At 34.5% G+C, this 16,800-nt stretch overlaps 1 protein-coding gene across 2 annotated transcripts; it reads right to left on the minus strand.

Moving 5' to 3' along the window:
• Positions 1 to 1,350: 1,350 nt before the first annotated feature.
• tmem71 (transmembrane protein 71) lies at positions 1,351 to 15,505 on the minus strand. Of its 2 annotated transcripts, XM_088919241.1 has the most exons (11): positions 15,374 to 15,503; positions 11,207 to 11,322; positions 10,075 to 10,120; positions 9,316 to 9,528; positions 7,390 to 7,559; positions 6,281 to 6,460; positions 5,096 to 5,165; positions 4,918 to 4,979; positions 4,770 to 4,825; positions 4,518 to 4,556; positions 1,351 to 2,751 (listed from the first exon to the last, which is right to left on the minus strand). In XM_088919241.1, exons 2-10 carry the CDS (start codon positions 11,235 to 11,237, stop codon positions 4,533 to 4,535), a joined length of 852 nt encoding a protein of 283 aa, XP_088775367.1. In that variant the 5' UTR covers positions 11,238 to 11,322; positions 15,374 to 15,503; the 3' UTR covers positions 1,351 to 2,751; positions 4,518 to 4,532. The 2 variants fall into 2 exon arrangements, with proteins under 2 accessions (XP_088775367.1, XP_088775366.1); XM_088919240.1 differs by lacking the exon at positions 1,351 to 2,751 and having other exon boundaries at positions 3,937 to 4,556; positions 15,374 to 15,505.
• Between the last annotated feature and the right edge of the window lie 1,295 nt (positions 15,506 to 16,800).

The raw sequence follows: 16,800 nt of genomic DNA on the forward strand, positions 1-16,800 counted from the left end.
TTGTTCCGTGGTTTGTGTTTTACTTTAGTATCTGAATGTGTTTATTGGGTTGGCTTTCTGTAAACAGCACCTTTAAGGATTTTTTGGATTTACTTGAATCAGGTGTCTTGCTAGGTGTAGAAATTGGTATTGATTCTGAAACTGGGCCTCAAGAGATGAACGTGTGCTCTCTTTGAAATATAAAACAATAACAATGCATATTTTATTAATCAATGCACATTTTAGTCTTTATTAAAAATACCTCTCAGTTATTTCCACTCATACATGGGCATTGTATACAGCTTACATTTTTTATGGGAATTTTCTAACAGTAGAAACGAAAAAAAAAGACTTAACATTCCTTAAAAAAACATCACTACAGAAAAACATATCTGTATTATTTTTTTTTAATTAGCATTGAAAAAAGACATACTTTTTACCAGCACATTCAGAAGACCAGTGCAGATCATTTGCACTTCCCTGCTAATATAATGTCTCCTTGTATACATTTACAGTAGGCAGCATGCTCTAAGAAGTGTCTTTTCAGGAACCATTATAATGGACCAGTCATGTATAAAATAAAAAAAGAAAATTACCTAGGGTGAACCAGCAACTGCCCAGTATAAGTGAAAATCAGAAATTTCAGGAAAAATACAAAATGTAAACCCCACATAAATACAGTACACAGTGGATAATTCTACATGAAACATTAGCTGCAACCCTGAATAAATCTACAAGATGTTCCAAAAAGGCATTATTATGAAGGAATCTTGAATAATGTATCTACTACTGCATGTTCACTACCCCCTGGGTTTATACATTCAATAAAAGCAGTATTCCTCTTCCAATGATATCCTATTTATAGTAGGTTATCAAAAATAACATGTGCACAGTTTGTAAACTGAATAGTTTTAATCAGAGCCTGCATGCTCAGATAAACACTTTCAGAGAAAATGAAGTTAAATGTCAGCAATAACAGAAAAAAGTTTCTTTGTTCTTAGAAATATGTATTACTGTTTAAAAAAGAGAACTTCAATAAAAATAAGACCCATTTAAGGCTATGATGAGAACAATAACAGGATTTGTATTAGGATGACTTACTGTATAACACCGCACTTCATTTTTACAATGAACCCTCATCATGGGTCTTCTTAAACCCAATAGCTGAACAAGGAGAGAGCAAACTCTCTAACACTAAGAGCAGCATACTAACATCTCAATATAGTCGAGAGCCACAAGATAGAACATATTTGCAAGAAAATAATCACAAAAATATTTTTAATTCTTTGCAACTGTTTTTTAAAAATTCCTATTATTGTCTAATACTGTAAATTATTTAATATGTATACAGAAAATACTATTTAATAATAATTTTTGAGTTTCCCTAAATGACACATTTTTCAATATCTTTTCAATATTTTCCAAAATTTTTCAAAATGACAGATACACCATTTCAATATCTACAGTTTATATTTATTCAAGTGTAAATAAACATTTTCTATTCAAATAATCATTTTATAAATCAAAATCCCAATATTTCTACGAAGTCACTGAAAACAAACAGAAGTAAATAATAACTAACCAACACACCATTTACTAGCTCCATATAACATCAGTTAGCCAGTCTCTATATAATGAATTACGTACAATTCTGAGCTGGGCTATGTAAAGGCAATGCTTTAACAATAAATGAGGCCATTTCAAATAAAATAGAATGTACTTTTTTGAAGATTTTAGTATCCTGTATGTGATCCTTAGTATTTTTAGTTAATGCTGTTTGTAAAATAATTTTCCAATACATTATCAATGACTCAGTCAGGAATCAATGGAGCTTAGATGGTCTAAGAGTTTTGAATATATGGTTACATTTTTTAATGAAAATAATACTTCATCCATCATCACCATCAGAAAGCCACTTATTCCTTGTATGGGTCATGGCAACCCAAGAGCTACAGTATCTTGGAAGTATGCAGTTCGACACAGGACACAGTTCAGAGCTAAAGCCTGAACAGGATAATTATCATCATCGATTTACTGGGCTGACCTTTTTTTTCCAAACTGACTTACATACAGTAGGTTCCCATTCATAGAGCAAGGCTTTTAAGCGATATACCAATCTGGGCCAATTAATGTGCTCAAGAGAAAATCAGCAGTTCCTTACCTGGTATTCGAACCCACAACCTTACAGTTATGAGTCTAAGAATCTAACTACTACTCAACTGCTGCCCATTACTTTGATTTCTGGGTCAACAGTAGCCATCACTTAGTTCTGAATTCAGAGCAATACTGCCAAAATTATTTTTTTTAGGACATAGAACCTGTACTTAGAATGAATAGAATAATGTTGTACTTTCAATTATTGTATTGTTTTTCTATAGAAAAATAAATTAAGGAGAAACCTCAACTGTTCACTAGTTACATAAATATAAAGATTCAGTTACTTAATAGCATTTTATATTATCAACTTTTCGGTCTCTCCTTTACAAAAATAAAATTCTTTACAATAATGTTCAAAATGATCCTTAATTTCCTTAATTTTCAATAATTAGATTACTGCTTTCAACCACAAGGAAAACATTGGTTAACATTTGACACCTTCTGTGCTGGGCTAATTTTACACATTTGTTCTGTAAATAGTACTAGAGAAAGTAGAAAATAACTTTTTTAGCTTTTGTACAGTATAAACCATATTAAGATACGTTTTGTAACTCTGTAGAAAGGAAGGCCTTCACTCATCAGATAGCACACATTTAGAAAAAACACCTTTAAGGCCTGCAGAAAGAAAGAAACAAATTCAAGTGAGGGAATGTTATACATTTTATAAAAAAAACTAACAAACTGCTTATCTTTTAGTCTTCTAACTGCTTATAACATTTGCAAGTGGGAACATACGAGTGAGCTGGAAAAGTACAGCTCATGTCTTAAATATAGTAAAAAGGGAAGTAGAATGTCTTGTTTTGCAAATGTAAGCAATAACGAAAGTCTCAATAAGGAGTTGTTTTCCGTTATCCAAGCTTGACTAAGAACTAATGGTTCGTTTTAGGGATTAGGTAATCTATGTTAAAGGTAGGAAGTTTATCTGTGACTGTGTATAAAAAGCGCTGAGCAACATCTTACAGCTTTTACAAGCTGATCTCCCCTATGCATACGAATAAACAGCTCTTCTTTTACCAACACCTGGACTCTGACATTTTAATGTTTCTACACAAGTAAACAGATTTGCATTTATATTGATCCGGTGAAAGAGTTCTGAAGGTTTTTGATAGGATTCATAAGACTTATGACCAACTGAACTGGTTGTTCATGAATAAAAGAATTTTACCTTTAGAAGAACCTGCAAAAAGCTTGTTTTAGAACTTATTTTTTTCAGTACCTTAGAATTGTTTTCCTGTTTTAAGTACTGCTTTAATTTTACTAAAGCTTAGTTCGAGTACATTGTTACGTCCCCGTGCAGGTCTATGAGCTTTTGTTTTCTTCCGCACTTTCCGTTTACAGGTAGTCCGTTTTTCATTGGCTCATCATTCATCTGTTTCCACATTCGTGATATCGTCCCCGCATTGCTCCCGGCAAATCAGCAACAAGACCTCAAGTTCAAATACCGAAGAGGTTCCGACCTCGAGGTCTTCGGCTCAACTTTGGACGTTCATTGCTCGCCCTTCCGCTTGTTTTGCTCGTTTAGTTTTTGCGTTATTTGTGCTTGTATTACCTTGCTCGTTGCTCCTTACTTATTCTCATTGTACCCCATTCCTTGCTTTTGTATCGTATATATTCGCGTATTACCCGTTTTCCACCACTGTGCAATTTGCTCACACGTGGGGAAAAGGTAATGAGTAAAATCGTCGGGTATACATTTCACTCGTAGGGTTGTTTTCTGTCTAGACACTAGGTTAGGGGCGTGTGCCACTTCTGCATTTTGAATCCGGTAGTCAGTGTAGGGAAGTAAAGACGCCGAAGACCTTTTGTGTTTTGGTTTGACCTTACCGTGTTGGCTAGATCCGTTTGGTTTTGTTTTTTTTTTTCTTTTGGCACCGCTCGTGTTTTTTTTTTCCTCCAAGACCTAAATGTTAGTATATCACTGCTATTGGACTATTCCCCTGGAGGTGTCACAGTATATAGTATTAAATTGATATTCCTACATGGGCTCATTAAGGTTTCCATAGTGCAAGATACAGGGAAGAGAACATAAGCATCAGCACGACTTTATATGAGGAATGACATCAGTAAAGTTATAACACTTTCAACATTTTAATTGTAATCTAAATAACCAGACAATTTAAATATTTTCTTAATGAGCTATTTAAAATTATTTTTGTGAATTTTCACTTTAAGTCTACATCTGCCTCATTGATTTTTTTTTTTAATGATGTAAACAATCTTTTAGAAGTAAGCTACTGACTAGCTCTGGAGATGTTCACTTTACAAAAGTGTTTTTCAGCTGGATGCAGATAGAATAAACAGGAGCATTACAATCAAATGAAGCAATTCTGACAGATCAATTTTAATACAGACTAAAATAAAGATTTAATTTAAAATCTTACCATTTTTAATTTTGTCTATTCATTTCTTGATGTGATATCCTGTAAAATAATATTGTAGCAGTGTTACAGACTGTTGCAACCAATTCAGGAGCAATTTTTTTTCAGTTTTCTTTGTTACACTATAAATAGGAAATTGAAGGTAATATATTCATAAGACACAGAAAAACACCTTTTAAACTACAAAAAGGTTTCTATTCATGTAACATTTCTGTAAAGAAAGTCTCAAAAAGTCCACCGGAAACATGGACTTACTTCTGTTTTTGTATTCCATGGTCGTACAGGTTTTCCAAAGGAAGATTTTGTAAGAACTGGAAAAAAAGTGCAGAACATTTAATGCAATTCTAAACGAATGCTGTCTATACTATATATGTATATAGAGTAAAAAGAAGCTGACACTTACAGAATGAAGTGAAAATCAGCATGGAGGTAACCGATGCAATTACAAGACCGGCCAACAACCACCTAAAAAAGAATATATATCCAAAACACTTCCTCACATTGACTGCACAGATTTAACATAACCAGATTTTCTTGGCTTCAAACCAAATCAGATATCATGAAATACAGAAAAAGTGTACCTTGAAAATACTGTTACACAGAAGCACACAGCGAGGATAAGGAGAAAGACGACTCTTGAAATAGTAGAATCTGAAACATGAAGTGCAAAAGCTTTTAGCATAGTATGCACATTCTCCATTTCTCCATCAGATACTGTAACTTTATGACTATTTAGAATGGAAATTCCACTTCAATCTGTAAAGAGTGATTTTAGTGTCCCTGGAGAGCTCTGTAAAAGGCCATCATTTTGGCCCAGAGCCAATATTCATGTTGACACTATTCCAGAACCATATAAGTTAAAGATAAAATCAGTTGAGAAACAAAAAATAAAACATGTAATATACCAAATTCCAGTTTAGAATGTACTATGTCATTATATGGAAATCATAAACATCAACATTATGCAATACTGTACCATCAAATTCAAAACTCAGACCTCTCCATATAATCTTGAGTCAGAAAGACTGTCTTAATACTAGAAGATACACTAGTACTGAGGCACTGTGGTGCATCATCTGTGGACAACTAAACAACTAAGCTGTATAGAAACACCAGCTTTGAACTGAGAGAGACAGGACAAATGCAGTCTCAGTAATCGATGGAAGGCAGTATTCTCTACTGATCACATGTTGATGTGTGCATAGACACAGCAATGTTAGTGATGCATCAAAATATAACCTCACCTTCCACTAGAGAAGGCAATTGCTCAGCAGACTACATTGAGAAGAGTGAGCTATGAGATTAATGTGTTATTAGGAACATTTTTAGATAATTAGTTTAAGTACTGTAAGTAAGGGATTAGATGCTGTAAGTCTATTTGATTGCTTTCTTAGTTCAATGATTTCTGTAGACATATTACCATGAATGCATTGTAAAATTGTAACTACTGTCCTTTGATGTAACACCCTTTCATATTGTACCTCTGTGACTCAACTGAATGCTATGGGTACACTGAATTACTGTACAAATAAAACAAGCTATCGGTTTGTCAATTTCAATGACTTTTTACTGTATGGAAATTGAACTGGGTAAATTAAACTCAGATGACATTTATGTTAGTAAATAAAAAACCCCACATCATTATTGCTTACTTATTAATCTAGATGGAAAATCTTTGGACAGTCAAACTAAGAAAAGGCTAAGAGTGTCTAGACCTAGCAGTTTGAAACATCAGTTTATACTCAAGTACGTGAGACTCTATTCACCTGATTGCTTGGTCTCCTTATAGTAGCACTCCCTGGGAGCAAATGGGGGTGAAGCAGGAAGGTCCAGGAAACCTCCCAGGGACTGTCTGAACTGTTCGTGAGAGAAACAGGCCTCGGTGTGAAGCTCTGAAGGCTGGTCTTCAACTGGCCAGGCTTTGTTACCTGGAAGCACGCTGTCATCTGCAGTGAAGGACACATGCCTGGTCATGCTGTGTCATGGCAGGCTGATGGTCTAGGTCAATGCAGGGAATCCTAGTGCTTCATAAAGTAAGCTATTGGATCTTTGTGACATCATTAGAGCCTCCCTATGGAAGTTTTAGTTTCTAAGCATTTACAGTACAATAAGATCTGCTAAAACACTGTCTACCTCGGTCACTTTAATAACATGACAACATCAAAGCTATAACCCAAAGCTCACAATCCATCCCAACATGGTCACTTTTCATTCTAAGAAGGTAAGAATTCTCCCTTAAAAAGGAAAGCTTGTTATTTACATAATGCTACTCATTTATATATTATATTCCATAAATGCCTATATGTTTTACTCCATGTGTTGTTGTTTTAATACCCACACAACATACTGCACAGAGATTACATCAATACATAATAAGAATGTTAATATTATTTTTGGAAGCCGTGTGACTGCTAATGTGCTGCTCAGAACCAATTGAGAACAAATGAGATTATGATTATCACAGCTGAAGGGGCAGCTCATTTGATGATGGTCTTATAGAATTAGACAATCTGACTGACATATCCTTCCTGTTACAAAAGGTTTTCTCCCTGCCTTTCTCTCTGTACTGCCTAGTTATCACTCTGTTTTTTTATGTATACTGTACTATAAATGGTAAATTGGATTTAAAAATAGGATATTAAGGTAAATACACTATTAAACACACAAGTAATATTTAAACAAAATGGGGCTCAATAACATTTAGCCCTCAGTCCAAGAAAAATACAACTGCTTCCACTAACCATTTGTGCCCATTGAATAAAAAAGGATATACTGTACACCTGTAGTTTTCAAGGATAAAGAGTTTTGTTATACACTACTCCATTGGCAGTTCTCCCTGAAAATGTACAATGAATATTGATTCTGTCTTGCTCACCATAGGCGAAGCTGCTGTCCAAGTCGGAGTTCCTCTCAATCCAGGAGGATTCTGCCAGTGGGGAATGCACATCCCCAAAAATGCTGCTGTCTAGCCAGGAACCACAGGACTCGCTCAGGTTAAACAGACTCGCCAGGGACCTGCGGGACTTCCTCCTACGCCGAAAAATTCTGAGGAGGCACGAGAAAAAACAAAATTGAGAGCTACAATCGAGCTCAATTCAAATCAATCGAATGTGTATTTCAGTGGGTCTAGTTATTGCTCTATAATCAAAGTTGTAAATAAGAATAAAATAACAAAAATGTACCAGATAATCCCTGAACCCAGTAATTTTTAATCTTTATAATGTGCCTGCATATCAGTCATGGGTTTTCATATCTATTTAATAAATTCTGTACTTTATAATTACCACACCCCCAATTTGTAACAGTCTAGCTGAGTTAATATTTGTGATCTTCATCAGGTATAACAATATTGCTGACAGTAAGGGGAGGTCAATGATTGATTATGGTAATGTAAATTCTCCCAGAAGCTTTTCTCATTACTGTATAACATGCATACAAAAGTATTTTAAACTTACTCTAAACAGGTTTGGTTTTTTTTCCAGTTTCATTTGGTAATTTTCCATGGGTAAAACCATGGTCTTGCAATATCTGTCGTTTCCCTTCAGGATTTTACCCATGGGAAATTACCAAATGAAAATGGAAATAATTCCAGTCATATTCTAGCTATAAATAAAAGTGTGAATAAAGTTTTTAAACTTTAGGTACTTCTTCATATCATAGGACACATTTCCCTATACTATGAGCACAAATTAAAATGCTTTCTAATCATAAAACAAACATTTTATTATGCAAGAAGAAAAGGCAAAATAAATCTATGCCCATTACACAGTATCATTAATAGTTAATAATAAGGGCTTACATAAAGTAATACGATAATCAACCATCCTTTAAAAAATCATCTTCTTTGCTATTATAAAGGCTAAAGTTAGAGCCAAACTGAAAGTCCAATATGCCTCTTGCATGAAGGTTTCAGACCATTTCTTAATGGTAGGGTTTGTTTGGGAAAAAGAGAGTGACCTTGTTAAACAAAAGAGTCATCATACAGTATACTACTAGATTTACAGATGGGGTATGGCAAAGCTGTGATTTGAATTAGGCCTGAGTATTTGCTCCATCCTTCCCTTTAGGACTTATTCCTGTTAAGGCTTGTGGCAACCTGGAGTCCCAAAAGCACAGGGAACATAGTGATACTTCACCTTGTACAGGGCACCTGTCCATTTCAATGCAGACATTTGAAAAATGTGAACGGAAAAAAAAACCTCACAACCTCTTTCCAGCTCTTTTACTCCAATAGAGAAGAGTAAATAAATCATTTCTACATTTCTACATTATTTTTGTTAACTGGAAATATGGAAACAACAAACTTTTTCTTAACATTTCTTAATGAATATCCACACAAAAGGAAGCTCTAATCATGCTGGACTGTGAAAGATGAATGTTTAGTAATAGACATTCATTATTGAAAATTTCCAAGTCTGAAAGCCCTCCGGTTACACATAAATTTCAGTAAATCAGAGGAGTATTAATCTTTAAAGACTTTACTAGCATAAACCATAATCTGCTCTCATTCTTCATCGGTCTTTGAGCAGAAAAATACATAAAATACTGTGTAAGTGTAAGTGATTCTCCTTTCAAGGACAACTGAGCAGTATATCGTAAAACCTTACATATTAACACAATCTATTTCATTCCCTTATTAGCAGTAATATCCAGTCTCATTTGTTAATTTCTTTTACTAATATAGAATTCTGTAGTTTTACGTATCTTGTAAAGTGCTTCAGCATTCCCTACACAAAAGAGCATGCAAGTGTTTAGACATGGTTGATAGTGATCAGATGAATCCCCATCATTTGTGCCATACCTGACCAGGTTCTCTTTATAGGAGACGTTGGTTTTGGAAGGGGTGAGAGAGAGGTTTCCCTCATTGTCGCACACAAAGCTGTCCTCTGTCAGGACATAGTAGCCGTTGGACAGAAGCCGAGGACTCCTTCGGCACTTGCAGGGGGAACCAGTCAGGGGGTTGACTGAGTAGCACTCATAGGAGCAGTCAGAGGACAGCGGGGACAGGCTCAGGCTGAAAGGCAAGAGGAGCAGGACACAGGGCTACTGCCAACAGCACATTTTCAGAGAAACATTCTGACTTACACATGTTGGAAACAAGACTGTAACTCCAAAGGGTCCTTACTGCTATTGAACATGCAGTTGAATACTATACCTGTCTTCCAAGGGTTGTGCCATTAATATTGAGCGATTTACTATGGATATTTTGAATCTGAACATTGTTTTAACAATAACAACCTATAATAAATCTACAGCATCCAAGAAAAATGAGAATTTCTTTTATCAAAACTACTAATCCAGTTTTTTGTTTTCTGAAAATGAGACTTACAAATTATAGGACTGTACTACTGTATATAAGGACCATGTTTTACGTTTACCATACGTTTTCTTTTCTGAGATATTCCTCATGTTGAAAAGTGACTGTGCAAATTAAACATGGATTGGATTGAAAATATTGATTTAAATATTTCACAAGTAGCCAATCAGCCTCTATTATATTTGCACCACAAAAAGGTAAATTACTTTGCACTGGTAAAAAAAGACCAGTGCAGTATCTTACCTATAGCATGTCTGGTCAGTAGATGGTCTCTTCTTTTTTGGTGAACCTGTCGAAATAGAAACATTTTAGCTATTTCTAACAGCCATAATTTAGTAAATATCATTTAATCCATTAACTAAGTGAAATGGTAGTAATTTTGGTAATGACTTGAATCACATGCACTGCCCTTAGACCACAAAGAAATAATGTAAAAATGTTTCTTTTCAGTGAAAGCCTGACATTTCATATGTCTTCTGCATATGGTGACATTTTACATGGCACACACCATAGTTATATGTCTTTGGTGTGTACACATTGATTGGTGGAAGAAGAGAGATGCCTATTCCCTAGAATCTGAATATATATATATAGTATGTGATTTAGGCATAAATTAAAAAAAATGTGGGACAGGGGTTCTAGTATTATTAAGGAGACATTATTGTTTTGTTGGATTTTGTAATAATAGATCAGAAAACTAATATTTCACCTCAATGACTTCATCATTTCCTTGTGTTGTTATTCAAGGGTAAGGCAGAATGTCCTGCAAATCTGGAATATGTCCTGAAATATTGTTCAACAAGGAAACACTTGTACTGAAAACCTTTTATTAGAGTGTAGGATTTCTGTGGTTACATTTTTGTGTGTCCACATACAGTAAACCCATTATTGGTATGAAATATCCTCTGAATTTTTAGCAGGTGATTCTGCAACAGTGATTGCATAGTTCACGGCAAAGAATCCTGTATTTTGGATATACTATAAAACCTATTCTGTTACATAAATACAGTAATGTAACATACTGATAATATATTATAAATTATTAATCTAGCATTTTCTGTAACCATCCTATCTATTAATTTTAAGATCTGTAGATACTGTATCCCAGTTCTTGGGAAGTGTTTTAAAATAATTTCTAATAAACATTACTTCAATGCTATATTAATCTAAGGAAAACAATTAAAAGCAAAGGATTTTTTGTAAAGCAATGGATCATCAAATGCATGCCACCTTCACAGTAGCATGCGTGCTTAAATTGTGATTGATTTCTAGACTGAATATAAGTACATTCTTTTTTCCTGAACATAATGTTTTTTTTAACTGATGTTATCCTGTACTGTGTGGAAGATAAACAGTGTGTAATCTGAAAACATACTTGCAACTACTTTGGAAAACAGAAGAGACATTCCTGGAGGATCCCAAATGTTCCAGGGAAATCGGAAGATTAGCAACAACACGTCTTTTTTCCTTTTCCTCTTATTTCCCCAAAGCCTAAAAAAAAGATTAACAAAAACATGTAGGCAAAAGCCAGATGACTTAAAAGAAAACACAAAATTCTGAAGATATTACATTTTAGGATAGATATGGAAATTCAGCATGGGAAAAGGTGAGCAACAGCCATACAGTACTCTCAAAATAGGAACGGATACCCAAATATGGAGCCTTCAACTTCAAAGAAGGGGCACTTTGAGAGAGAAGAGGTTGGAATAGAGAGCTGCTTCAGCATTTATTGGCTGCAAAGTAACATGGAAGGGTTAGGTCCATGCTGAAATGTAGAAACAAGAAATGCAATGTTTCAGCTGTTGAGGTGAATAGGTGGTTACAAATACTCAGGTATGTACATTTTTGTTCTGTAATCATCCGGATGGAACTATACGGAGGATTGAAGTAGTTCAGGTGGGGAGCTGCGTCAGCATGCGTAGGCTGCAAAGGAACAAGTAATGGGTTTATTCCATGCTGAAAAGAGAAGAAAGAAATGTGGAATAAACCTATTCAGCATTAAATAAACCTACTGCATTACTTGTTCCTATACAGAGGATTGTTATGTTAGAACCTGATTCTTGGTACCATGTCATGCACAAAAAAGCTGACGCATTCAAAATTTAACAGTGAATATTTAAACACTAGGCTTTACATAAACCTTTCTGAGAGAAATATTTTCGATAATGATAAATGGGAAAAGTTGACTTTTCCTCTGTCCTTCATTTTATGTATTTCCTTCTCTATTTATTGATCTCATCTGTTACAAGGTGGTGAAGTTACTTGGAAACAGGCACATGCCTTTAAGTCCTAGAGAAGAAATGTCTAGAGAATTCAAAGCCATAAAGGCTAGACATACTCAAACACGCTATTTGAAAGACAACACACACTTTGTAATTTAAACACTTGCGTGCTTGGGAACGATAGCTTTGCAGTTAGTAACAGAAACACCCCTAGGGGGTGGTGAATAATCAAAATGGTGAGCATATCAAAACCTTATCAAAAGTGCTTGTATTAAGGATGCAGACAAACTCTGCTATACTCAAACATCAGATAATTGCTTTATTTTTGTTTTGAATAAAGGCATTAAGGTGCAAGTTAGATCATGAAAAAATGAAAAAAATAGGCAAATGTATATTTCTGCAAGGTTCCTGTCTAATCAGTGAAATAGTTGAAGCCCCATGAGATACATTGTTATTCCAATGTTTAAAATACGTTTTTAATGTAACAGAACAGGTAATCTGCTCTTTTAAAAGAATACTAATAGTTTCCAAGACCAACAAATAGGTCATATGTGTTTCTTGTCCTTTATTCCTCTTCTTAGGCATGATATAGTAAGTGCACAGTCTCTCAGGCTTGTTTTCATGCCTCAATTAATATCTGGAGCAGCTGTACATTCCTGAAAGAGGCCAGCACTTCTATAGACATCCTTTAAAAGGTTCCCAAAGATATCTTCCCTTCAAAAACAGTCTGACACCACGACACAAAAAGTAGAATGAGCTCACTTTTCCTGTTAACACATTCTTGTCTGTAGATGTTTGAGTTTTTAGTCACTTCAAAGCACTGCTTCAAAATTCAAATTCTCAAATGGCAGAACCGCTAAGAAGCAAACTGAAGTAGAGTACAAAACCAAAAAGGAAGTGATATTTAAGACAAGTCATCAGAAGCAACGAGTTTATATAGTTTATATATACAATACATAATGTATTGGTACCAAATCTCATTCCTCGATTAAACTTTTTCGTAAAAAGACCATTTCTTATTGTACCACTTCACCAATACTCCAATATATGTAAAATATTTTTTCAATTGGTACCTTTTTTCCAGTAGGTGAGATCTTTTTGATTTTTGGAAGAATAGCAGCAAGAGAAATGTGCAACTCTGATAGACCTAAAATATCACTTCATTAATTGAACTCACAACCTTCAAAATGTCAATTTCGTGTAAAAACAAACAAACATTGCTGTAACTGTACTTTCTCTGTCTCTTGAAAACTGACATTATTTTTGTTTTCATATTATGAATTTTTTTGTCAAAGTGTCTTAGCTTGACTGCCCCTGGTTAGCCAAATCAGTTTGCTCTGATTTAAATCTCCCAAATGAAAGAAAAGTACTGTACATTTACTAACCAAGCAAAACATAGTATATGTTTATTTATTATGTCTGGATAAAAATTATATTTATAGTGAGGATAATATTTGAAATAACAGAATGTTAGCTGTTCACTATGGGTTATGCTTGATAACATGTTTCACAATTTTTTTTCGTTTTAGATTCATTATTTACTTGCATTTTGTCATGTACTTAAATTTTCATTTATTAATGTGTTAAGCATACTGTATGTCACAGGCTTTGTGCATCTGTAAAGGGAATGGCAAAATGTTTTGCCTTTGGTTGGGACAACATTATTATTCAAAGTTGGGTGTATTTTTTAAACAGCGTTATCACCTGAATAAGCAGCAAATTCCTTTTAAATTATTTCAAAGACCAGTAAAAGACAAAGACCTCAGCTATTTGGAATCCAACAGCTGATAAAGAAGTGTTCTTTGTGTGGCCTTCTAACGACTGAGGCTGTGGCTTGGATGTTCTCAGATCACGTGGTCAGATGCCTGTTTGTTTTCAAACAGTGAGAGGAGGAGGCTGTATCAGAATTAGCTGTCAAAGAGACAGAGATCAATGTGGTTTCCTCAGGAAACAAGAAGTTATCTTCCTGTCAGCTCTGTTACCAGGCAATAATGCCAATCAGACCGACAACACATCCTTTAATTAACTTTAAATTCTGTAGCACTAAATTACAAGTTCAACTGCGAGATCTTTGCACATTGCAAATTGATTATTATATCTATTTTGCCTGTCTCTATCAATTGTTCAGGTTTATTCTAGCGCAGCCAAATTTTCCAATTGTTATCATCAAAAAGTGACTGGTGTTTACATTTTTACATGAACCATTGTGCTGTAATTGTCCTGTCCCTTTCCTCCAGAAGGAAAATGAAACAGGAGATGTGAAAGTACAGGCTTGTACTGTACTGTTAAGTTCTGTACAGGCTTGTTACCTACACTACAGGATTCAGAGTACTCTGATTCTAGTTTGCTTTCTCACCACATGACTTTTATTTCAGGTCTTATACAGTACATCTCACAGTAGTTGTTGTGGCAAATAATGTCAGCATTATAATTACAGAGAGCTCAACTATATACTGTATCTTATCCTCCTGGATGTACAGCATGTTTGCCATCTAAGGACCTTTTCCAGATTGCAGATACAGTAGTTCAAAATTAATGCTGTCACCATTGAAGACATGGGACTGTGGGGGTTAAGACATTCTGAGCTGATATGCAGTAACATGTAATCTTCGACTCACAGTTTATCCAAGACCACTTAAGATACTGCAATACATTTTTAAAATAGCAAACGATTTGTGAACAAATAATTCATTGTGGTTTGGAAATGCATCTGAGAGAAAACTGTATCACAACTAATAAATAATACAAACTTAAGTAACAGCTTTGACCACAAATCACAAAGATTTTTCTGTGGTAGGTTTGTACAGCACCGGCTTTGTACTGTATGCAGTACATTCTTAGGCAGCAGATGATGCAAGATGCTGTTATGAAATGTAACCGGCGGTTTCAACAATGCTTTTCATGCTTTCACGCAGATCAGTGTAATCAAATTCACGCAGACAAAGACTAAATACTAAAAAACACCGGGAATGTCACTCAGAAATGTAAAACTTACGAAGATGGTTGTTTTTCCCATTAAGAGAGAAACTATTTTTTCACTCTCACCAAAACCTATATTAATGAAAACAAAAGAATACTGTTGCACTGTTTTCTTCTAAACTCGCAACTATAAAAATAAAACGTAGTGTTTAATGTCCAGAAATTACACCGATTCACAAAGTATCGCAAAGATGAAAACGTGTGATTCTCTATATACTGTAGTACAGTACTCCCCATACACAGACAACGATACTTCATCAACAGCTACAAAAAGTTTCTTCAAAGTTTTGCAAGCACAGAAAAATGGCTATAAACTTACTGCACATAAATAATTCACTTACACTTTGCTACGCTGATTCTGCGTTCACGTACAAATGTCTTCTTTATTTCGTACAGTATATTGTCTTCTCCAAAATCATCGAGCTCAATGTTCTATTTGCTACTGTGTAAGACTGCTGTTATTTTGTCTTCCTGCAAACCTGACCAGTTTACACCACTGTGAGCCTCTGCTCATGGCATTCCGCTGGGTCCTAATGCCATTTTAAAAATATAAAAATAACCAACAAAATCCAAACAATTTAAAAAATCATCAAAGTGTATTTAGTGTTTTTTCTTATCTGTTTAATAGCGCGGATCATCAAAGCTTACAGTGTATGGCAGGTTTACAGGTAGTACATATTATGGGTATCTTAATTGGTATTGTATTGGTACAGTAGGTTAATAGATACTGTAACTGAAATATAAATATATATTTTTAAAATACACTACCTCAGCTTAATGACAAATCAATGAGGTTGATTGACCTTGAAAATAAACTAATTTTTGCTCCCTCAACATATTTTCTCCAGAACTGTATGTGTGATCTACAGTATATTTGATTCAGAGCTTTGCATTGATCCTGTTGTTACCAACCAGACCTCATTATCTCACGTTGTATTATCCAAAGGACAGTATGTGAGGCTATTAAGACAAGAAGTGTGAAGTGTGCATACACAACACACCAATTCAAATATACTGTTTAAATCTGCAGAAGGATCTGGGGAATATCAGTTGGGTCTTAACAGACAATAATCCATACAGACAAAATAATTTCAAGGAGCTTTCCATTGAAGCTAGGTACTGTTTTTTCTGTGCTAGCTGTATGAAGGTGCATTAGGTCATGTCATACTGAAGTTACTGTGCTTGCACAGTGCTGACAAGTAGAAGATAATTATAGGGGAGAAGTCAGGATAACATGACTGACGTTGTATATTCTTGTTTTTTTAGACTGACGTATATTCTTGTTAATGCTATTAATGCATTTGTATCATCTAAAATTCAAATTTACATTTTAAAATCGATAAAAAATGTGATACATGTACAGGGATTTCTGTAAACATTAAACTCAGCAGGCTGTCAATGACTAAAAAGAAACATTAAACAGTTAAAAAAAACTTTTGCAAATGACTTCACAAAATTCATTGCAATATTTTTCAAATATTTCATACTCTTATTGTCAGTTACTTCAACAAAGTGTTGTTATAGAGGATCAGCTTTTTTTTCCAAAGATATATGAGTATTACCTTCATAAGAAAAAAAATATTCTGTTGATTTTATACCGCTGTGACTAGTAATTGTGATTGACAATCACAAAACGTTCCTAGGAATTACAGCTTCAAAACCCAGAAGCTGCCATCTTAATAAAGCTCTTTCTTCATTGACTTCATTGAAAAATTGTGGATTTCAAATATATCACTTGATGTCAGCTTTCTACTTTCTAGAAGCTTTT

The sequence above is a fragment of the Atractosteus spatula genome, chromosome 6, assembly GCF_055471065.1.
Source record: "Atractosteus spatula isolate fAtrSpa1 chromosome 6, fAtrSpa1.hap1, whole genome shotgun sequence".
Lineage (NCBI taxonomy): Eukaryota > Metazoa > Chordata > Actinopteri > Semionotiformes > Lepisosteidae > Atractosteus > Atractosteus spatula.